Consider the following 25,632-nt stretch of genomic DNA (forward strand, 5'->3'; position numbering starts at 1 on the left):
CAGCAGGATATATCATAATTGCTTTGATCTGTGCATCTCAATTATTTGTTCTTACCTAGTAAGTGATTTTCTTTGGTGCTTTACATCCATCTCCAGCCTTACGACATGGTATGGTCTTCCCAAGAGTTTTTTTTTTCCCTTTTTGCTTTTTACAATAGTCCAAGAGAGCATCAAACCTCATTGTGTTTGTGTAACTTGCTTCCAAATCCTACCAAGCTTCTTTTCAGATTCCTATCAAAGTTCTTATGAATGTTAAAAAACAAAACCAAAAATCCAGCAACTCTCAGAAACAGTAAATTTGTTTGAAAATACTTGAAAATTTTCTTGCAAGATATTATCCTTGCTTTCCTACAAATATGATTGTCATCATTCATCACAAACACAGCAGCAGCAGCAATCTTCCACAGCAGTATGAGGTCTTTAAATGTTTTGACAAACACAATGGGTATATCAACCTATTCTAAATTAGTTGGTATCTTACATCTCATTCCTTAGACCATTACTACTAAATTATTTCTAGAAAGTTGCTTTTCATTCTCTTTACTGGTGAATATAGGGCCAGGAGTTTGGCTTCCAAAACCACCTGTCCAGCTTGCAGTGACTGTTTTCGTTTAAATGTGGTACACACTTTTGCGCCACTCTGCCATTTTATTCAGAGCTAAGTTATTTACAGAATGCTTCAAACACCAAAATGACTCTCTTCTAATGGACACCCTTCAACTCACTTAACTGCATTATTTTAAAAGCAGAATCAACTTTAATACAGATTTTACTTTCACTGTAAAGATCACCTGGTCTAAAATAAAAGCATGATTTCTGACTATTTTGTGGAAGCATTTTGAAAACTTCATCAGGTATAATGAACACCTAATTACACTGATAGGTACAATTTCCAGTTCAAGTGTTTGGGAATGATGTGGAATTTCAAAGTTTCACAGGCTAAAAACCAACTACGTCAGGAGACTTATGTGGTAGGAATTATGGAATTATTTTTTACAAATAATGAAACTAGCTCCAAGGAACAGCTTTCAAATGATGCAGGAAGATCTCTTGTGATATCCATTTCCATTCTCTTTCCCCTTTCATATTTTTGATGGGTTGGGGGTGAGGGATTGTTTGCTGGTTTTTGTGTGTGATTTTGTTTGTTTGGGTTTTTTTGTTTAATTTTTACTTCTTCTTTTCATTTTGCTTTATACTTACATAAACTATATTCAAGATATGTACTTTAACACATAGTGCGGATGAAGAAAATCCAGAAAGACTGTAAGTGTATTAAAGAAAGCAGAAGTTCTTTGGCAACACTAAAAAATTATTTACTGAATTCCTAGATTCTGAATTTCACAGAAGACAGACCTGACTTAAAAAGTAATTCATGAAAATCTGATCATTTCAGCAATATATTTAAGAGCTAAATACGCTGACCTGCAAACCCTATTTCTTTAACCTAATACCTTATCGATCTCTTCCATAAGGTGATTCTAAGCAAAATGATACCTAACTTAGGTATGTCCCCACTCAGGCTATCTGCTAACTTACCTACCTGGTGGAACCATATAAACATTACAGGATGTGCTTAGAGCAACTCTCATTCTCCAGAACTGTAAATCAATGTTCCAGGTGGCTTGATGCAGGTATTGTATTCAAAAATTACTGTTACCTCAGAGATGAAAGCTCTTATTAACAGCAGACATTTGAAACAAAAGAAGAAATAACTGCATGTTCTGTCCCCTCCCTACTCAAAATATGTCAGGATTACATTCTGCTGAAGAAAATATTATTTTGATACAAAATGAGTCTGAGAAGTTTTAGAGGTCCATCAGATTGAGAAAAAGCCTATGATGATGTTTGCTAGATTTGAAGAAACTGTTTTTTAAAAGTTTGGGAAGAAAAATACTTTCTCCTTTTGAATTTTCTTTTTCTGAGCTGCAAGTACATTAATAGTATTACTTGTCACTAGCAAACAGCATCTGCCCATCTACTTCTAATTTTAATTAGAAAGGCATAGGTTCCTTCATGTTTTTTCAGTATCTCAATCTTTTCAGATTCACGTTCCAGCAAATTGCAAAAACAAGAAAGGTAATGTTAGGGCAGAATTACTTCTGATGGTCTCAGCAGAGTAATACTACAGCATTTATAAACACAACAAAAAAACAAGAAAGAAGCAACAGGACTGCTACACAAAGCTCACTGCTCCTTTCTGAGAGCCTGGAGCCAATCATGCACGGGCAGGAAATGTAAGGTGAGTCCCTATTTCATAACTGCAAAGGTCCACAGTGGGTGCTTTACACAGAACATATCTTGTACCACTGCAATAAAATACTAGTAAAGCTCTGGGAACAATGAAACTGGTTACAAAAATTCACCATGTACGATTTTCTGCAAAAGCTGAAATAAAGTCAAACCACATAGCCAAAGCATCATGCTTAAAGGGTGTTTTGGTGTCCTAAGGAATTAATGCCTGTGGTTCAAAAATAAAAGGAAACCAAGAATACACCATCATGAAGCCACAAGTGCTATTAACTGTATTTTTATTAAAATATATGTAATTTTTCCTCAGTTTGTAAATTCATGCATCAGAGACTAATTTGTTATATGAGGAAGAGGGACTGCAGCATTTAGTAACCAAAACAAACTTTTGATTTGTATTCAGAAAATGGATATTTGCTGAAGAGATTAAACTAAAATACGCAAGATGCTGCACACCTTCAACTTCAAATTGACAGCACATGGAATTTTTCAGCTTAGCTCACACATATTAAGGGGGGTAATAGAGATGGTGTGTAAGTAAGGCACCAGGATAGGTATCCAGTATTAAATCTTTATTTTCAGGTCTATGAAATAAATAATAAAAATTTTAAAAGTCAAAAAACCCTACAAAGAATTCAGCTCAGAAAAGATCATTCTTCACTAAGACTACACACCAAGTTAGAGGTCATTCAAGCAAACTACTGAAGATGGAAGATTCATTTGGCTTCATTCCAGTCTTCACAACAAGGTTTCAGTTACACTGTATTTTAATACACACAACAAAATTTAAAATTCAGGATTCAGAAACCAAGACTACAAAAAGAATCAGGAAATACCCATGATGCCTGTTCTATACAACACAATGTATTGTTTACAATTGTTCTGCTTAAACCTAGTTATACAAAACGGTAATAAAAACACTGGTGCTGTCTGCCTAAAAAAATTCACTATTTCTACTAATTGGGGCTTTTTTCCCCACACTAGTCAAATGCAAAACTGCAACTTTTGAGGCTGGGAGAGAACATACTGATTTTGATACCAGTAATGTATGTAATCCTTTTTACCATAAGGCCACTTTTACATCTCTGCCTGTTTCTCTCATCTGCACACAAAACAACTATGATTTGTAGCAATTATAATTAGGTAATGGGCAACATTCAATCTAAATAGGGGAGTCAAGAAAAACTGAAGCCTGGTTTGAAGGCTCAAGGATGTCCTTTTGCACAGTTGTTATTTTTGACTGAAGCGGTTCTGGTATCTTGGACTAGTAAAACATCAAAGTTTCTGACTGCAGATTGCTTCAAATCTGAAGTGCAGGACTTTTACCCATGTTGTAAGGCTGGATTGGAAGATGTAAAGCTGAAAGAGAAAGAAAAGTATATTTTAAAATATTAAATTATGCCACATTCAATGAAAGACTTGCTTTCATTGGACTTTAATATAAAAGTCTTTTTTTTGGAAGAAAAAATTTTTAAAAAGCTGACAAGTGACAGCACACAGTACTATAGCTCACTGGGACCTCTGCATAGAGTATGCTACAGTTTCATCCCTTTAAAGAATCCCCTTGGTAGTCCACATGTCAGCATGAAAAGAGACACCTTAAAATCAGAAAGTAACAGATGAAACATAAAAAGAGACAGAATAATTAATGCAAACCTGCCACAATCTCTCTTACGATCAGAATACTTCCTTTGGTGCATTATTTGTAACAAATTAAATTCATTTCTTAGATGAAAAAGTCAGGACAATTTATTTTCTAAATATATGGACCATGTTTTAAAATTACCTTCATGTTCAAGTTATGTAACAGCATCAAGTTTCCTGAGAAAATAATTACTGCAAAATGGGCAGAAACTACCTTACTCATAACACAGCTTTTCATTGTAAAGCTATACTTGAATAAAGCAAAATAAAAATCAGGAGCTGTCAAGAGTTATTCATCAGTGTGGGACAGCATTACAAAATCAGCATTTTAAGATTAATTAATAATGCATTGCCACAGAAAATCATTTAGTTTCAAAACAATTGCTTCTCTTTAATCCTTCATGCTTGTGGCACATATCAATTGGGAAAAATACCACAATAGGACTCAAATCTTAACAAAAAAACCCCTCAAAAAACCCAAACCAATCTATTCAAAAGAACACCCTAGCCTCAAACTCACCTAAGAGGAGTAAACCCACTTGTTCACTTTTTAAGGACTTCAGTATTTAAAGCAAGTCCCCCATCTGCACTTTGTCCCTTAATGGCACTGTTCACCAGTCTTCTACAGATCTGTTGTACACTTGCATTAATATTGCAACTGTTTCTCTGCTGCAGTCCAGCCAATGTTAAAAGCAGGGACAAGACATTCATGGCATGGCAGCTTTAGCAGAATGTATGTTCCACATCAGTGAAGTAGCATGGTTTGATACAAAGCTCAAATGAAATATGGTCTGTCAAAAAAAAAATCTGCACTACATTGTAAGCGCACAGAGACATGAGCAAGTTCCACTTGCTTCCTTTTTGACAAAGTCTAACACAAATGACATGATTTTTCAAGTTCTGATCTTCTAGAGAAAACCCATAAACCTATCTCAATCACTAGCAGCAGATCTCTTTACATGGAATTTGCAGCATACGAAAAAGACACTGCAAACTTATTGTCTAAGTACTAAATTTCAATTACATCTTTTATGCCAGATGTTTTTTCTCTTTCTTAAAGGCATAATTTTCTTTGCTATTTATATTACAGGAACCCCCTCCAAACAGGAAGCAGCAGGAAGATAAACAACCCTATGCTTTTTGAATTAAAGATGAATTTATGAAACATGCCAAACAGCACAGCCAAAACCACTAAATTTCCTCAAAACCCTGAAAATAAAAGAGTATGTTTCCTAATATTAATTAAAAACCGGCACTAAAAATTATGCATATATAAACATATATACATATTATATATAATCATTAAGGGAAGCTCCATTACCAGTGGATTCTACACATGTTACATGTTGCAGGATAAGCATCATATGCTTTATAAACTGCATTTGTAAGCACCTTGTATTTATGCTCATCTTTCATAAAAATATTTTAGATAACTTATGGAATCCATTTGCTTGATTCCTTAATGCCACTGGTATTAATAATAATCCTGCCAATATTGCAGCATAGTAACATAATCCATATAAAATCTACAAATACAATTATGTAACCGTAAATAAAAATCACAGTGGAGGCCTTCCCTTTGTTAATTATATATTACATTGTTTATAGTTATATAATTATACATTAGATATTATTTTGTTTATACTGTCATTCAGGTTTTCTACAGCTGTGGGTGGAAAAGCACAATAGCTTTTAATGTTGCAAGGCTTTTCACAGAGGAAGAAAGCAGTAGCAGAGACAGAAAATTTAAAAGCATCATCCATTACTGTAAACTGATGACATCTTGCATAATCTGCTGCTTAACACACTCATACTACCTAATGGACGTTTACTAGAACTTAGGCACCATTATTATTCTAATTCCTTATGAAGAATGTTCTCACAACAAATTGTTTGTTGCATACAATGCACTCATGCCAGATACCATCACCCTAAAAAATATGCATTTGTAATTTAAAGATGGCTACAAGTTTGGACTTTTGTATTGGCTATGCAAATTGTATGATAACCTAGATCCACTATAATTTACTCACATTTAGCACTATTTTTAAAATAAAAATCTCCTAACAATCTTTAGTATGGGTAAAAATGGTTTGCAGTTTGCATCCATCAGCCAAACTACTTTTTTGTACTACAGTTCTAAAGGAACACTTCAGGAATTATGTATAAGCAAGAAATCAAGAATACTGTACCTTTGCTAAAGCAACTTCAGCACTTTCCAATTAATTACCTTTTACAACATTACTAACTTTTCCTCCATATTAAAGCATAATTGAAATGTCGGGGGAAGGAATACCCTAAGTAAAATCCATTCCTGTATCACTTAAACTGGCCTCAGACCTCACAGAAAAATTATGTCTGACCACTCAAACTGGATTATCAAAGCCCAAGCAACAACAAAACAAAACCAGAAAAAAACCCCACACAACAACAGCAGAAGAGAATCCTCAAACTCCCACAGGCTATTAAAAAAATCTTACTTGGGACTGTTGAAATCAAGACAAAGTCACCAAATTAAAGTTACAAACTTGCTCTGTAATTAGTTTTCTAGAATATCTGCTTAGAAGCAGAGTATCCCAAGTTGTATACTATGAATTATTAATCCAAAATTGATCAAATTTCTTGTTAAAGAAGATAAGCTACAAACAAGGGAGACAATCTGAAAAATGCCTGTTAGATTTTGTCTAATTGTACAAGCAAGGAACCAGTTCAGACCTCCAGCTGCAGAGAATTTGAACATCTACAGTGAAAAGCAGAGAAATTTTACATTAGCAGATTTCTCAATGTCTGCAGAGCTACCATCTTCATTTTGCACTATGCTGCAAAATTATGTATAATTTTTAAAATTTAACTATCTTTAACGACCTTTAATCCCTTTAATCTGTCTTCTGGAAAAGTAACTATTGTTTGTGGCAAAGTTTAGTATTTTCAGCATCATTAAGAATTTGAGTGGTAACTTCAATCTAAATTTTTTCAATGTGATATGCATATCCATAGACACACACTTTTCATCTATAGGCAAATGAAATTTTTTGCATATGATTTATGTTATTAGCTGATTAGAAAACATATGATAGCAATATGGGAATATACTGGCAACGTCAAACATGTAGAAAATACTATGAGCAACAACTCAAACCCTGAAAATATGAAAAACTGAAAAAATACCCTTTCAGATGTGCTGAAAATTACAAAAAGTCATCTGACTTGTGCAGAAACATAAGGCTTAGTTTTCATAGGAAAGAGCAATTCTTTTTAGTCATGTAGAAAAGATACATCACAATACATCAAGCAAACAGGCTGAGAGAGTCCTAAAGCCAAACATTGGCAACCCATTCTCTGAGTAATGAAAAAATATATAAAACAGCTATGATGGTTACAGCTCATAAACTTCAAGACAAATGGAAGAGAGAGCATGAAGTCATTGTTCAAAGCTCAGGTGCCAAACAATGGTGATCTGTTAACAGAAAGCAAGCAAACATTGTCTCTTACAAAGCAGGATGTTATAACTTGTAAACTTTTTTGATCATGCAAACCTCATGTTCATAAAACAGAATTCCTCCTTTCCCAAGCCCACTGTATCTGCAGTACAAGACAAGCATACTTTGACTTTGCATGTGGCCAGCAAATTACTGCATGTATTCCTAAAGATATAAATTTACTCCATTTGCCATGTGCTGATGTGAAATAAAACAACATTGAAGTACTATCCTTCTACTCCTGTTCTAACAGGCAGAGTAAAATTACTCTGGGTTTGTGTAAGGCCTATGTAAGCATCGCCCTTTGGGAATTCTGTACACAAAGAAAGTTGATGCCACAATTTCCACACATTACCTTCAACCTGAATAAATTCTCCAGCTTGGTATTACAATAACAACAAGTGGCTTTTCATTTATTAGAGAAAATACACAAAGGTTCTAGTGACTACTACTCTGTATCCTGAATTTTAAATGTTACTTTAACAGGACATCCTGCAAAGCTCTTGGCAAATTACTTCCCAGTTTGGGGGTTGCAACTTCAGTTTAACTTCTTTTCCTATAAGCAATTTCAACCACAGCATTGAGTAAGATTTCCAAAACTGAAACTACCATAGAGCTATAAACAAAAATGTTGTTTCAGATCTTAGCTCTGCCTTTGACATATCTTGAACATACAGCCATTTGACAGCATTTGTGTCTTACACTTTCTCATTTTCTCTTATACAATGAGAAAAAAGGGTAAGACTGACCAGATAGGTGGTTTCAAAAGGGAAACAAAAATTCCTTGAAAAGTAGTCCAAACAGCAAATTAAAATCCCCTTTTCATTACAGTAAATGTTGACAGTTTTGATGGGTTTCCAAGAGACAGAATTCAAGTTTATCATCGTACACTTCTTCTCTTTTGCACTGTACTAGAAGTATTTTCTTTTTCTTGCTCTAATAATTAAATTAGAACAAAATGGCAAGGCACAGGAGATACAAATTTTGCTTCCTCTGGTATCTTAATAATAGCAGCAAGTGAATCTGCAAGGTTTAAATTATTTGTAGCACAAAACTACAAAGTAAAGTAATCTGAAAAAAATAAAACTTTATTACTTAGACTAGTAATAACAAAAAGTAATGCACTGACAGTCTTAAATTTTCTGTTATTAGGCATGAAGCTCAATAGTGCAAATTTCCTTATTCCACAACTGTGTCTCTCTTTTTGTTTTATATACAAAAATTTTGTGTTTATGTGCTAAAAATCTTTCTATGTTTAGCAAATCTGATTATCTTCTGCTGAAAGAGCTGGTTGTGTCAACAGTTTTGCTATGCAGACATAAAAAGTAACACAATTCCAACACAAAAAACCTTAAAACACTGAAGACTAACATTACAAAACTGATGATAGTCGTAATTACCATCTGTGGCAACTCATGGGCTGTCTCAATCCAACCTCAGCTGGTGATTCATACACTATATTATTATTATTCTGGCAGCAGTAAGAACTGGCAATACAAAATTGGGTTTGTTGAACTCAATCCTATATTGATGTGTATTCCTGTATCTTCGGTAATGCTACTTTGACTTTATAAACTAAAATAAGTAGATTTAACTGAGTCACTGCCACATCTTCCCACACTGGTTAGATCCATCTAGTAATAAAAATTAAGACTTTCTGAACTCTAACAAGACATTGAAAAAAAACCAAACCACAGTGTTTTTTTAGCAAAAATATAAAGAATATAGCACAAGTTCAAGTCAAAGCTGCATTCTTAACAGCTATCAAGTAGTTTAAATTCCAAATATCATATTTTGCTTTAAGAATACCTATAGAAGCATTTTTTTATCCAGAAAGTAGCCTTTTGGGATGTAAACAATTCACTGAAATAAAGGCTACTCATACAGTTTTACTGTCATGGTAATGCCTAAGATGACAAAAACTAAGGAAATGCAACCTGCTTAAAATTAAACACTCTTACAAAGACACAGATGATATGAGTCTTAAAAGGAATTTTTAAAAAAAAATAAAACCACATGGAATTAAATTTGAGCACCCCTTCAATCAGGTAATCCTCAGCAACCAGGCAGAGCAAACCTCTTATTAATTCTTTTAGTAGGCCACAATGATGCAGTTACTGTAGCTGTACATAAATGAATTTTCATGTATTTGGTTTTCAAATATGATACAATGAGCCAATAAAGCTCAGAAGGGCTTCTTAGATACAAACAAATGGCACAAAAACCCCTCAGGTGCCAAAGGTAATTGTTCCATATTTCATTCTGATGTATGGAGTTCTAAAGCACAACCACTAAAAATTACTATTAAAACTTTCTCTCACATAAGCTAATCACAAATATCTTCAATTTGAGTTTAAAAACCAAAAACTAGCAGGTAGAACAGCCTGCTAGCAAGCTAGCAGGTAGAACAGCAACAAAAATACTTCAATATTAAAACACAGTATGTGTAATAAAGGAATTCTTATTCTTGGACTAATAGATCATTAGTGAAACCCAATGGTCCTTTTCAGTTCACTTACTGTGTAGAACAAGTTTTGACACAGAGGGATATTATCAACTTCAAATGCAACCTCATTATTAAGTTTGAAGGCAACTTCAGATATGCCCACGTGGAAGTTTTGTGGGGTTTTTTTCATATTCTTCTTTCTCTCCTCCCTAGCAATTACTTAATTACAGTTACATGAAACCTCGAGGCATTGATTACACAAAGTGAAAAAAAAAAAATCTCTGTATCTCTACTATTAGAATTGGACCTATACCAGATAAAAGTCACATGCAAACAACTATTTGATTTTTTTTGTTTATGGTGATCCTTCCACTTAAAGAAGTTTCTGGAAAGAAGGAAATGATAACCTGGAACACAGATATATACTTTTTTTTCTCAAGTCAAGCTTAAAGTGCATAATTAAACAGCATAGAAGAATGATACAGTCATCAAAATATGTACTCATATAATAAAACATACATATTCAAACTTTTGGGCCAAACTAGTTTCTAAAGCTCTGTTTAAATGATCGAAAAAAAAAAAGTGTATGAGTGCAAAGGAAATTAACTGACTGTATGACATACAGACTTGTACTGCCAGACTAGGACTTTGTTTTGGCATGAGCAGCATAAAACATTTGGTGGAAGGAAAACAATTACGTTCCAAGACCAGTAATAAATTCCTAAAACATGCTGCCACACACACCTGTTGCCATGTGGCTTTTTGCAAAAGCCACACTGTTTGCTGGGCACCCAAATATGTTTGCTTTCACTAGCAGAGGTATGTTCCAAGCCTTCCTTTTTAACAGTTGAAATGTTATCTGGAATGAACAAAGGAGGTTCATCAAGTGAGAGACTTTTGCTACTTCTTCTCTGGCGAGGTTGGAGATTTCTATCATTTCTTTTTGACTTGTTTTTTTCCTTATCATCCTCCTTCAGATGTTCAACAGAGGGATCTTTAGTCTCTGCCTCTTCCTTTGTAGAGTTATTAGCTTTTAGCCCAGTTGCAAGTTGGTGTTTGCTGGCTTGCTTCTGACCAGGATGTGAAACATGACCTGATAATGAATGCACAGAGTGGTGGGTATCTTTAGAACAGCTTTGATGAGTAGGAGATTTCTCACTTGCTTTTTGAACTGATAACTTCTGGGTTTGCCCAGAAGCCTGGACTCGGGGTATTTTCTTTAGCTTTGTGTTGGTCTGCTTTTTTACAGTCACCCCTGAAATGCTACTCTTTGCTTTCAAACCTAGATCAGATTGTTTCTTTCTAATTTTAACTGGGTTACTTGGATGCTGATGACTCTCTTGCTCATCAGCATTTCGCTTCAGACTTGCTGAAGAGGGACTGTGAAGGCCCGAAACAGCAACACCAGCTCTCGTTCTTGACCGAGTCATTTCTTGTTGCACTGAACCTGATTTCTGCCGAGTACCTGCAGTCAGATTTTGTTTATTCTGTACTACAGATTTACTATGCCGAGGCCTAATGTTCTTTTCACATTTTGAAATTCCAATTTGTTTCTCATCATCCTGAAATTTTGATGCCTCTTGGCCTTCTACTTTAGTACTGTCGATCTGCTGCTGTACATTTTGGCTTGACTGGTCAACAACAGCACTTTCTAAAATGCTATTTCCTGGGTCAGCTGAAGTAAACTCTTTGTTTTTCAAGTCTTTATTATCACAGTCTGTACTGTCCAATAGTTTCTCAGATGGAGTTTCAGTTTTCTCCATTCCCTTGTCATCACCTCCAGCTTCTGCTACACATTCCTTTACTGACAATACATTTTCATCCAGAATTTCCACACTGTGGGAACCTGAACTGCAATCAACCCCCTCTTTCACAGAGCTGGACGAATTTGAAAAGGTCTCACAAATTCCATCTGTATTCAAGCAAGCACTGGATGAATCATTATCTTTTCCAGTTATTTCAATTTGATTATGTTCTTCTGCTTTCTTCTCTGATTCCTCTGCTTTATTAACAGTCTTTTCTTCTGAAGAATTTTCCAAGCCCATTGAATCAATCACATCACTTGTTTCATTTTTAACAGGAATCATTTCAGTATCTGCAGATACTGAACAAACTGACTCAGCACTCCCAGAGCCAGTGTTCATTGCAACCTCTACTATTTCCTTTGTTTCCTCAGGAGAAGGAGAACAGGGTTCTCTTAAATTAGCACAACTTAACTCTTGGGATGTTTCTTCAACTTCTGCCTGCTCAGGGGTTTCAGACTTAATTTCTTTCACATCTTCAGGACCAGACAGACATTTTGTATTACTTTGGGATGCTGTTACTGCTGCTGCTGCTCCTTCCAACTGTCCTGATCGTCTTGTACTACGCCTAACCTCCCTAGGCTGCTCTGTTTTCAAGCGTGCTGCAACATCTGTCTCTTTAATTGGACTTCTCTCTTGTTTCTGTCCATTTTTTGGAGCAGATCCACTTTTTACAGATGATTTCTTGGTATTAAGAGGAGGAGCAACATTCGAACGCTTGGCTAGCGTGCTCTGCCGCAGACTCCGTACTGGTTCTAGGAAGGGAAGAAGAAAATCTCTTAGCTATTTCTGCTTCCTTCTTTTTGCAAATACAAGATTTGCCTAGAACAAAAGTGACTTACCCCAGTTTAGCTTTCTGGACACAAAGAGGACTTAAAACTTAGTTATTTACTAAACCTAAAAACCTCCCCAAAAATAAATGGCTCCCATTTCAATTTTACACTGACATAGTTTGGATGTAAGATCCCATAATTCTAAAAGCTATGGAATTTCTAAGTAGTACATACAAAACACAAGCGATGATAGAAAGACAATCCAAAGTAAGTCTACTTTTCTACCTCTCAGCCTTTTCTACCTCAAACAAAAATTGCACAAGCCATACTGTGATTAGAAATATAACTGAAGTTTAAAAACCTTTTAGAGAACAGTCTACAAATCAGAGATCCAGTCATATTCTCACCTGATGACAACTTTTATATTTTCTAAACAAGTAACCATTCCAGTGGCTTTCTAAACAGCATAATCACCAGCTTTGTACCACAGGCTCTTATTTAAATTCTGATTGCCATATTAAATAATTTTATCTTTTTAATTCAACCTACTCTATAGGGGACAAAAGCAGAGCAGTAAATAACTCCAGTTCAACAAGTTAGAAAACCCATAACTATAATAAATTAGCTAACAGAAAGAATTAAAATATTTTAATAAAATATTAAGTATCTTGAGATATTTGAAGACTTTCTGACTGCAATTACTATAACCTAATTCAAAGTAAAAAGAGAATATGCAAATAAAAATAGAATCAAAACTTTAATTGGAAATAGAGACATGCTAACCTAACATTCCAATGCTGTTTTGCAACTCCATCATGCTTTTGCTGGTGAAGAACCACATTACTTATCTTATGTAAGGTAAAAGGATCAAAATCTCAAAAATTATTTTAATGACCATAAGCAAGACACTTAATATTTATTAAAGAGAAATTCTAATTGACTCATACCCTATGGATGCCAGCTTCTAGCTGTAGTGCATGAAAAAGAATGTTTCTATATTGGAATTCACACAACCAAGTTAAATTTACAAATGTTGGGGTGGGATTTAAAAGATTTGATTTACTTCAAATGTGTAAACACAATCTGTAATCACCTTGTGCCATTAAACGTGGTGATTTCCTCGGTGATGTGACTGACGCTTCTTCAGCACGGCTTCTCAAATTCCTATTAGGTAAAGCAAGCTCATCATCATCAATGGCGTCATTACCACTCTCTTTAACTCCTTCTTCATCCATAGTATCATCAAGACCAATAACTGGAAAAAACAAACAAACAAGGAAGAGCCTAAAACTTAAAATGATCAAAAAGTGTTGTAGCTATAATGCTGAGCAAGACAGGGCAAGAAACATTAAAAAATAAATAAATTGGCCATCTAAAATCAAACAAAAGAGGAAAAAAAATGAAGAAATAAAGGACAGAATATTCCCATGTGAGGCAGTTTCAGGGTAGAAGAAGCTATCACCCACAGCTTAAAACTTCTGTAGATAGTCCTCGTAGCTTTTTTTGTGGACTCACATTTTTATGGGGTTTTTTTGCCACAGGAAGGTCCCCAGTCTTAGAGGATCAGCTGCCCCTCACTGTCCCTTCCCACCTAAGAAAAAGTGAAGAAAGGTAAACAGCAGAAAGAGCTGATCCAGAAGTGCAGAGTGTAAAACTCATGGTTTTCTGACAGGATACTATTTTAAAACTCTGAGCCCCACCCATATCACATATCTGTGCCCGTAATGTGTTTTTGGAAGAGCTTTAAGTGCAGCAAGCACTTAACGTCCCAGGAGAGACCGGGAACATTTCATTGGTGAACTCCTATCCTCCACTAACCTGAGAAAGGTCCCAGAGGTTGCTCCTGAAAACAGGTTTCCTAAGAGGCAGTCAGGTCACTACACCAGCCATTCTCCTCACTTGCTCTAAATTTGGTTCTTGCAGTGGTAGCCTCTCCTATTTAAAGATCCTATGTGTGAATAATCAATCCTGGTCCCCATGGGATGCAAAATTTGTGAGATCAAGCCAAACACCCAAGAGAATACAAAACATGTAGGAAGGTCTAACAAATATAACAGAGACTCCAAACAATCAAGTATGCCTGTTTTTCACTACTAAGACACAAACCTTGAAGCATTTTTAAGATAAACTCACATGACACATATAAGATATCTAAAAATTTCTAAAAATTGCTTACTTAAAAATTATATAAATAACACATCAATCAGAAAAGTAAAACAGCAAGAAGTTAAATTAGAAATTGTTAGAATTTTTAGACAGCTCAGAAAATCTGTCAACTCCTGGTCCTTCTCAAGTTCGATATTACTGCAATTTAAAAAAAAACAATGAAAAACAAAGTAACCAAGCAACACCTTAGAATTTCTAATATTAGAAAGTTTTTTATTGGCATCTTAAGGAAGGCTGATCATGGTACCAGGCAATCAGCATTCTGAACCTCTGTAATCAGATGCGTGCCAGGAGCTGAAAACTAGGAGTGTCTTAAGCTAACAATTTATGGTCATTTATTTTATTTTAACCATTATTTTTAGTTACTGCATCATACACATCAGTTACAAGGAAAAGTGTTTGTGGAAATTACTGTCCACTTCCACTCTCCAATCCACAGAGCCACCTTTTTATCTGTGTGTGTTTACAAACATACAGATATCACACGCAAGGTGCATGAGGTTGATAAATTTGGTCTTTCTCCACTCAAGAGTCCTCCTTAATCACTTATTTGCTATAATGTACATACTGGACACACTAGCAAAAAAATTACATTGTAACTGCCCTATTAGACATTTTCCTAGTAAATATCTAATACTGGCCATTGTCCAAGATGGAAACCTGAATGAGAAGGACCCTCACTCTAACTCCAGCTGCCCATTCTGGTGTTCTCAAAGATTATATCCTCGCAGCAGCTCTGCACTTTGGTATTTGTGTTTTCATAGTGTTCCTGCAAAACACAAAACTGGCTTTTGGGAACAGACTGTGACAAAAGAGACTCCTTTCACTTCTGCTCCTTCTGTGAGAACTAAATTACTAAACTATTGAAGACAGCATGAAAAATAAAAACTAGTAGGACAACTTCTGAAACAACTCTGGAGTATATTAAAGGGCTGACATTAGTCTTGGGCTCTACAATGTTCTTGCTCAAGTTACGGAATTTCTACACCCTCCTTAATTAATAACAAGAGACACATTCAGTCCATTATTGACACAGTGTGAAATATTAGAATTAAAGCATTTTCATACTTACAAGACTCTGTGCTGTAGCTTTAATTTTACAGAGGAATTGAAGCACAGAATCTTGCTAATTTCAAACCACCTGAGCTACAATTCAGCTAGTAAAGACAGTCTCATGAGGCCCCTGATGAGGAGCATTCCACACAGACCCTGCTGGGAAGAGAAAAATGACAGAGAACAGCAATAGATACAAAGAAGACTAGAAAAGTAAATTATGAAGGAGAAGTGGAGGTAAGGAAACAACCCTAGGAAAGGTAAACCAACAAAAGCAAAATCAGAAAGAACAAAAAAAGCAGAGATTATCTTAGTAACAAATATCTAAATATTATCTCAGCATCAAGTATAGAAATTTAAAAAATAAAATAGGAAAAAATAAAAAAGGAATAAAGAAAGAACTTATCTGAACGGAAGAGTTGTACACCAGTGTACAACTGAACAGATTGCAAACAAGAAAAGTACGAGTCACATTCAACATATTTAGTCACATTCAACATATTTATACTGGAAAAGGCACCACTGACCTTCACCTCACTATTTTGAGTTTCTCCATTACTTGCAAAGTATCTAAACTTCAAACTGCTGGGCTGTACTACTGACTCACTTTTATATATGTTATACCATAATAGAACAACATTCAGTAAAACAGTCTACTTGCAAATTTAAAGCAATGTTTTCCCTATGCTAAAACAAAAGCATGACCATTTTTAAATTTTTTAGCAATGTAAAACTTAAGAAAACAAGCCTTACTTTCTGGTTAAAGAGGAGGTAAGGAGAAGGAAACATCCCTAAACACATCATCAAAAACTATGATGTTTATAAATCTTTATGTTTATTAACATAAGACTTTCTTCCATTATTTCCAGCCACAACTAAGACAGAAATACTCAGTTTCTTGACACACTGACCAAGGTAAATATCAAGTGTAGAAATAAATTTCTTCTCTGTAGATGTTAGTCCTGGATTTCTTTTGCTTAGGTAACCACACCAAACAGAACATCACTGTTGCTCCTGCTTTGCATTATGTCCAGCTGAATCACACTAATGTCAGGAATGTGCAAATCCACAGTAAATTCCATATAAGCATCACAGATTATATGGAAATAGTTGAACATTATAAAATTTCTGCATTACATGGGAATAACAACACAGAGATGTAACATAATTCTTCAATGAAAAGAACAGTTACAGTCTAAAGCAGTAACTAACACGTCTAGGTAAGCCTTCAGAAGAGCAAATAAACTCCAGCGAAACAACAAAACATATAAAGATAGTGATATTTTGTCAGTAAGTCTCAAGATCATAAATGAGGATGGTATACTTTCTATGAGAAACCTTTTTCCTATTGACGTCTGTGATGCATATGTTCAAGAAACAAGATTAAAAATACTTTCTGTTAAAAAAATATATATTTTCAAGAGAAATTATGTGACTGATGACATAACTTACATAAAGAAACATCAAATTCCAACTGTTTTACAAACGTTTGCCTGTAATCTATTGAAATGAGAATTTGCTTGCAAGTGCCTTGAGCTGACTGTCCAGTGCAGAAAAGAATCAAAGTAACATGAAATATTAACTAAACACTTGCTCCCATTCTCCATTAATGTCTGTGTTGTTAAGAGGTAATTTTACAGTCCTTAGAATAAAGATATATGAAAATCAACTAGGACAAATAAACTTAATGCAGCATGTATCTTGACAGAGGACTGCATGCCCATTTTATTAAAAAGATGGAGCTACATCACAAGCTTACTGAATAGTGGTTCTTTAGAGACACAAGCCTGTTACATTGGAAATAAGGAGCAGAAAACCAAATTTCAACAAAGTAAAAACACCACATCAAACCAAGCACTTCAATGTAAATTAATTAATTTTATTAAGAAGGGAGTCTTCATGTATTTACAAATCAGTGAGCCTATCTAAATTGCTTTGCAAATCTTAGTACAGATCCAACCTCTCTCCACCCATGAAACTGATCCAAAGGCATACTAAATACTTCAGAAGGACCTATGCTGGGGAATATAGGTAGTTTGCCACTCACAAACAGAAAAAGGCACAAAATAAATATTCTCCAGATTCTCAACACCAATACAATATATTTAAATTTTATACAGAAAAGTTACTACCTTGGTCATAAAACACTCTGTAGCTGTTCATATGGACAGCTTGGAAGAAGGAAGGCATAAAGAGGTAAGAAAACTGAGAGAAACAACTGTAAATCAAATTTTGGAATCTCAAAGTTACATTCAAAATTACTTCAAATGTAGGAGGAAAAATACATGTACATTTGGCTTTAGTGAAAAGAGCCCAAAATGCCTAACACAGCCAGACATCATGCCAGCTAAAGAAAACAGTATTTGTAGTCAGAAAACTTGGTTTGGCTTCGAAGATTCAGTAGGTAGTAATGATTTTAGCAGAGGTAATGCTGCTTTTAACAATTCTCATGAAAACATAGGCTAAAGCTAGAAAAAACAGACTGCACTCTAGGGAAACACTTTCCCAGCAGCAATCCAGAGGGACAGAAAAAAAGGGCAATTAAAAAGATGTCCCTAACACATTTTGTGATTCTTACAGCATCAGTCTTCTTTATCATTTATGATAAGTACCTGATTTGATAAACATACCCATAAACTAAATTAGTTAAAAGCTTGATTTTAATATGAAATCTAGAAATGTCTCCAGATGATACGCAATTAAAATTCCATTCCCCGTATTACGAGTATAACAAATCAAACTACCCCAGTAAATGACATCCTGAAAAGTTACACAGTTTGTGATTACCAATTTAATTTACCTAGAATTACCAATTTAGTATGAATGCTAAGTTATTTAGCTCACTGGCATGCAACCAGTATGACCTGCTACGTTCACAGGTGGATAAGCTTCCAGCAAGAACAGAACAAAACAGAAAACCTATCACTAGGGTACCATTCAAAGTTGAAATAAGTCTGTTGCTCTTAAAATAATTCTGTCATATTCTAAACTTCAGCGTTTCCACTTCTTATCAATGAATTGCTCAATAAGGTAAAAAAATCAACACAACACCAAAAGCATGCTTCCACACCCACTCACACCACTCAAACATTTAAGATGGCCAAGAGCTGTTCTATACAATATAATTTTCTACATTGGTCATGCACAGCTTGTAAGAACAACCACCCAATCAAACCAACAAAAAGAAGCAGAGAGGCACCTAAAACATGATTTGGGACACTTCTGATTGCTTCAAGAATTTGGATTTCATTTATTTCTCATAAGTTTCATTTTGTCCAACTCTGTCCTTTAACTGGCAAGGAGAGCAGTTACATCGATTTCTACTATCGACACTATGTCTTTCTGCTGATACCTACTTCAGGACAGGAGGAGCCCTCCATAATTGCTAAGCTCCTTTGAGCTGCAGTGAATAAGACATGGATAGTTTGTACCTTGATTCACAGAGGTAGCAGAACTTCTTAACTGTGCTGTAAGACCAGCATTCTCCTCAGTCTAGCTCCATAAACCAGCAACCTAACTACATCTTTATAGTTTAGCAGTCACCCTCCACTAACACATTCTAAAAGGATTGCAGCATAATTTGACCTCTACCCTATTCAGCTTGTGAGAGTCATAAGAGTTATGTCCACCTCTGCTCAAAGCTATAACCAGGATTACTCACAAAGAATCTTGTTCTCTTCTCTAAATATGTAATTATTCAATCAAAGCTGAAAAGATAACCTTATATTATTACTCTAACCCCATTCTGTTACTCAGTGGCAATTATAGAGCAAGCTCAGCAAGTTTGGTCTGTTCTGTCTTCGGTTTCTGCTGGTCTTTGTCTGACCATCTTTGTTTGTCATCCAACTAAAGAAACTATCTCAATCCAGCACAATCTGGATTCAGGCCAAGAGATAAACATGAGACTGCTTTATTGGTACTGATATAGTTCTGCCTATCAATAGATAGGCAACAAACATCCATTGTCACAGTCTTTCTATTTGTCATATACCAGTACTGCTGACTGAGACCCTCGGTACAAAAAAGGCATGGACCTGGTGAAGCGTGTCCAGAGGAGGCCACAAAAATGACTGGAGGCTGGAGCACCTTTCCTTTGAAGAAAGGCTGGCAGAGTTTGGGTTGTTTGCCTGGAGAATACATGGACACCTCATTGCAGCCTTTTAATACCTAGAAGGGGCTTATAAGAACAGACTTTTTAGCATGGTCTGTAGTGACAGGACAAAGGTAGTGGTTTTAAACTAAAAGAGAGTAGCTTCAGATTGGATGTAAGGGAGAACTTTTTCATTATGAGGGTGGTGAAACACTGAAAGAGGTTGCCCAGAAAAGCAGTGGATGCCCCATGCCTGGGAACCTTCAAAGCCAGGTTGAACTGGGCTATGAGCAACCTCATCTAGTTGAACATGTCCATTGCAGAAGGGCTGAACTAGACGACCTTTAGAGGTCCCTTGCAAACCACATCATTCTATGATTCTAAGCTACTATTCTCCCCGAGAGATGTAGTTATAATTCAATGTACAAAACCTGTGTTTTCTGGATAGATGTCTCTGTATTTCTTATAGGCATGCACTTGAAATGTCTAAAGGACATACAATCAATTGCTACCAGTATCCATCACATACAGTCAGGTAAGAGGTAACTCACCAAAAACAGAGCTTAGTATTAACAAAAAGCTTAGTTCTTGATGAATGATGTGCAATATAAACCCTAAAGCTGAGCAAAACATGTTCATGAGTAACAACTTTGGATCAGGCCAGTAAAAACTCCCAACAAAAACTGATGCCCATGTAGCAGTAAGAAAAAGAGCAGGAAGCAAACCCACACTCAAAACAACTTAAGAGCAAGAGAGAAGAGTTTTTGCTTTTGAAAACAAAAATACATGATCTCCAGAATAAAGCAGAGAAAATGTCACAATCTTGAGACAGTAGGCATGTGGGTAAGAAGCAGGCCTGAATCGAGCCCTTTCATATACTCATGTCCACAGAAGAAATTTCACACTTACACAGTTGGGTTAAAGGCATATAAAGATAGTATTTTGTTTGTGCATCGGTTTTCTACTCCTGAACTCGGCTCAAATCTGCTTTCAAAGAAGTATTAGGAAGCCATGCCTTCTGCTCCTCCATTTTATCTAGAAGACCTGATTACCATTTTATCTACAACATCTGTCCTCAGTTTAACTATTACAACCTTTATCTCTCTTGCTTGCTCACAACAGTCAAGTAAGCTGTAGCATGAAATCTGTACCACTTTAAAACTTCTACAAAACAGAATTCTACAATACAAGCATAAAATATGATCAATCTGTCTTTTGGTGGTCCTGTGAATTAATTTCCATGAGCACTTTGTTCCTTTTCTTAAACTGTTTAATAGTCTAGGCATGGGTTATGCAAAATATAGAATATATTAAAGCAAGATTTGTCAGGAGAGTTATGCTTTTTTACTTTTAGACAAATTGAACTTGGCGTGCAGATGAGCTTCCACCTAAACTGGGAAAACCAGCTCATGCATGGCTTAATTCATACAAAGGGTACTACCACCTTGAATAACCACATTCTTACCAGCAGCCTACATCAGCAGTGTTAGATCACCAACAGTGTCAGAAAACTCAAATAAATCACAACTATATGAACTTTCAAGGAAAAAAGACAAGCAAAGAAACCATACTTCGAACTGATACTTGTTATTCTTAACTAAAAAATTTAAGCACATACTGCAGTCCTACCATGTCAGAGTAAGGACAGTTCTTATCAAGACCTACAAAGAACAAGCAACAACAAGAACATTTCATGTTCTTTTGGATACCTACATTAATTCCAAATTACACATTTTAATTTCTTTACTGAAATGTGGCTCTACTGGTGCTTTCAGATTTAAAAATAAAACAATAAATTCATAAATCAAATCAGCTTTGAATCCCTTAGTCTTCTGACAGCCTGAAAATGTAGCCCCCAAATAAATGCATTCACTCAACTATTTTTAAGGACCTTAAGATTAATTTTGATTATTTAAGTAGTAATAGTACTAATTATTGCACTACTGATCACTTTCAGGACAAATACATGCCAGGAAGCACCTGAAACTTTCTCCATACCTTCCAAAATATCCAGCTGTACCCTATGAGTTAATTCACGAATTTTAAATGCAGTACAGGTTTGCTGGAGAATGCACAGGATGCAATATAACAAACAATTTGCAAGTGAGGGGGAATTTGGTTTAGTTGTGTATATTATGCATATTAAAAGGGATATGATTTTTGTTTGGCAGGTTACAGAGAAAAATGTGTAGGAATACAGACTATTGCAGGAGTACACGAAAGCACTAAGGATCGCCTCAAAAATGTTCTTCTGAAGTAGGAAAAAAATGCCAAATATCTTGTTTTGGCTTGATAGCTCACTTTTTCATTACCTTAAACAGTATAATCTTTGATTTACAGTTTTCCATTATGTAATATCACCTAATTTAGTGAAGGTGAAAATTCAGTCTGTTAGTAACAGTAAAATATATATTATATAAGGAAATTATGACGATTTTCAGAAACAGTTATAAAACTTACTCAAAAAAATTAAATATTGAGATAATCATGTAACTGCAATAATCTACAACACTTCTATTAATGAAGCTAAAAAATTATGTTGTTTAAGCTTCCAGTCAATTAAAGAACACTACTAAAAACAGAGTATATTTGTGTCTCTAGCATCAAATTCAGTGTAATTATTCCAATTCTTCATAAATATTAATAATTTTAGGGATTGGATCATCGCTTTTTTTTCATCTTCTAAAATTACTCAATAAATTCTAAGACTATTTTTATTTAAAACTTTGGTCTAAATTGTTCCCAAATCAGGTACTCCAAACAGTAAAAAATTATTTTATGATCATTCCAGGGTCGTGAAGCCAACCAAAGCAAAGCACCCAGAACCCAGAAACAGCTCAGTACCAGAAGGCCTAGCATTAACAGAGTAACCCTGAGGTCAGAGCAGTAATTTGTACAACTCTCCTATTCCTACTGCTAATCCAGAAATACAGCATTTTTTGAGCCAACCAGTGACTTCAGTGATCAGGCCCAGTACCTACACTAAACAAATCTTGACTCTCACTGGAAGTAACAGATAGACAAGACTAGGCTGTTTCTGATCCACATAAGGAGCTTTCCTCAATTGTTACACTACAAAAGTAACAGGACCTGCACATAGTTTACATGCCAGGCATGTATGAAGTGCATTGATAAAGGGCAGCAAGATGACAGAAATCCCAACTTATTATTTCTAAGTTATGAAAAAGGGTTGGTACTAAAGCGAAACTGTATTTTAAACTGTAATCTTAAAAAATTGTAAGATTTACCTGTAGAACAAGGCATCTGGAAATTGGGGTCATTGCTATCCAAAACAGGCAAACAGAACTGGGCACTTGCAGATCCTAGCATAGGATCCTTATCGCTGAGCATGTTCTTCAGCGAATCCTCTAAGACATTTTGACTTGTACTAAAATCCTCACAGACTTCATTCTCCAGGTTGGATTCTAGAAATAGGGCATCATCTAATTGTTCAGTAGGAATTAAATGGTTAAATGTATCAACTATATCCATGAAGACTCCTGTGTGTCTTTCAGCCCTATAGAAAGACAAGAAAAATACCATAAGAAAAGAAGCTACAAATTGTAAAACACCTAAGACACCAGCAAAGTTTTTGGCTCTTGTGTTTTATAAAGAATGCTTAAGGTATTTAAAAATTATAAAAACAAATAAAAAACTGCTTATGGCTTAGTATGCCCCACTAAAAATCATAACTAAAAATCAATTCCCTAATTATTTTTAAAAGAAATTCCATGCTATTCTCCTCTATCAGCATCCGAATGCTGACACTTCTACAGAGTGTGAATAACAAAGGTAACTAAATAGCTTCTTTCTATAATTTGTTTAAATCTTAACCAGCCCAAGCAGACAGGACACCAGAGGAGGAGGATATCAAGAACAAGTGAACCTGGAGATAGCAGCACTGTGAGCATGACTTTCTTCTTTTTAAACGTACAAATGTGAGGTCAGCTTCCACTAACAGCAATGGAGCTGAGAAGGTTCCAGAGCCTGCCATACTATTAATATGGTGTACTACTGAGAAAAACTATATTTCTGTTCAAAGAGCAACTACCAGATACTTCATAGCAAGTTAGTATTTTTAAACAGCAAGGTTTTATTTCTATTCTTTTTCATCGATCAATTCAGCCAATAAAATTACATCAATTTTATACGAAAAATCTAATTTCAATCAAATACATGAGAATTCTGAGCTGGCATCAAAAGGAGGAGCCTTTTGAAACTTCAATTTTGAAGAAGTTTAGATGGATGTCTAGAAGTCTACGTAAGGAATTGTATACAAAGATGGCAACTGCATTTTACAAGGAATTCTTTATTTTCTAGATCTTCTTTGCAATGCAGCAGAAGTGCAAGTACTGAAGACTTAAGTATGTATATGACATTAAGTATGTATAACTAAACATGGAAACTAAGAATGGAAAAAAAGTCAGCAAAACACTTTGGAAGTTTTGCTTTAGCATATCCTCGAAGTGGAGAAAGATAACCATAATAAATATGATCAGACAGGTAAGGAAAATAGAGCAGTGCAGTACCGTCTGCCTTAATTTGGCATCCAGGATAGTCTGAAAGGCCATTTTTTGGCACACAAGGCTGTTAAAGCTTTTGGAAACAGCAAAAGGACACAAACAAGTATCCTGCTCCTTCTTTCATCATCCTCCTCCCACGTGAGATAATGATTTTTTTAGAATGAACACACTAATTAAAGGAAAATGACAAGTGAGAATTGGAGTTTGCAGTGCTTGAATTACTTTCTAGATGGTTATTCCAGCAACCTGCCACTAAATAAATCCAGTACTTACTCATGCTTAATAGAACATTAAGTATGCTTCCTTAGACACATTAATGGGGCATTTCTGTTTTAGCAATCAACTGAGAATATCCTAGCCAGATACATGCAAGGGCTCTGTTACAATTTCAACCCTATTTGCGCATTTTATTTCACAAACTTACAAAACTACGGGTTTAACACAAATGGTGTTTCCTTTTGTTTGGGTGGAGTTTCTTAGGTTTTTTTTTTTTTGTCTGTGGGGTTTTGTTGTGTTTTGGGTTGTTGGGGATTTATTTTCAAACATGCCAGTCTTTCTTCCTTCTCCCACAAGGCAGCTCAGAAGAAAGTGGTGGTCAGGTATAGAACTGTGTCTCTGCACAGCATGTTATCTTTCCAATTTCTACACAACAAAGCAGTCTAATACACAAGGTCCTACTGCCCAAGCAGCCAGAGTGAAGTTTAGCTGAATCACGTGCATTTAGAAAAGAGATAACAGACTTCAGCAGCAAGTTGTAACTTGAAAGCACTCTCACCAAAAAAAAATGGACTTCTCTTATCAAGCAATGCAGTGCATCTGTATATACACCACACAATATCTATATCTATATCTGTATATACACCACACAGCATCTATAACAGCAAACATGGTCTCTGAAGTTCCAAATCTGGCAACAAATGAAGAAGCAAACTAATGGAGTAAGTACTGTGCTGCAGTGTATAATCTGTTTTTATTATTATACCAAGTAGTTACAACAATCTGATACAATAGGATAACCTACAAGAGATGCAATGGCTCCAAGTAAGAAAATAATTACAAATGCCCCAACACAGTACTTTAAAGCACCTTCCTGTAATGACAGATTTTTTCATATTAGCATTACATGAGCACAAGAGCAACAGCCACAGGATAAAATTATGGTGAAACATGACATTAACAAGTGTCAGTTACTGACACTGCAATTACACTGCAATAGAATACCTACATATTGTGAGAATGCAAGAAACCTTTTGCATCCAACATTAAAAAGTGGCATTGGCTTTGAAGACACAATAACATATCCCAAGCTTTTTTTCTGGATAGGAGAACATTTATATATTTGTTACTCAAATATTGTGGTGCCCAAAGCAGCGATGACCACTTCATAAAAAGCAATGTTAAGAAGCAAA

General features: G+C 35.3%; 1 protein-coding gene across 5 annotated transcripts in view; it reads right to left on the minus strand.

Moving 5' to 3' along the window:
* Positions 1-23,212, minus strand: part of PHF3 (PHD finger protein 3) — a 41,197-nt gene extending 17,985 nt beyond the window's left edge. Inside the window, exons 1-5 of one of the 5 annotated variants that reach the window (XM_031057608.1) lie at positions 22,949-23,075; positions 15,630-15,766; positions 13,907-13,982; positions 13,485-13,646; positions 10,561-12,373 (exon numbers count right to left, since the gene is read on the minus strand). In XM_031057608.1, the coding sequence (XP_030913468.1) occupies positions 10,561-12,373; positions 13,485-13,626 (1,955 nt within the window). In that variant the 5' untranslated portion in view covers positions 13,627-13,646; positions 13,907-13,982; positions 15,630-15,766; positions 22,949-23,075. Of the gene's footprint in view, positions 1-10,560; positions 12,374-13,484; positions 13,647-13,906; positions 13,983-15,629; positions 15,770-22,948 lie in introns of all 5 variants that reach the window. The other 4 variants (XM_031057610.1, XM_031057609.1, XM_031057606.1 and 1 more) reach the window with 4 other exon arrangements.
* Between the last annotated feature and the right edge of the window lie 2,420 nt (positions 23,213-25,632).

The sequence above is a fragment of the Geospiza fortis genome, unplaced genomic scaffold (genome assembly GCF_000277835.1).
Source record: "Geospiza fortis unplaced genomic scaffold, GeoFor_1.0 scaffold264, whole genome shotgun sequence".
Classification (NCBI taxonomy): domain Eukaryota; kingdom Metazoa; phylum Chordata; class Aves; order Passeriformes; family Thraupidae; genus Geospiza; species Geospiza fortis.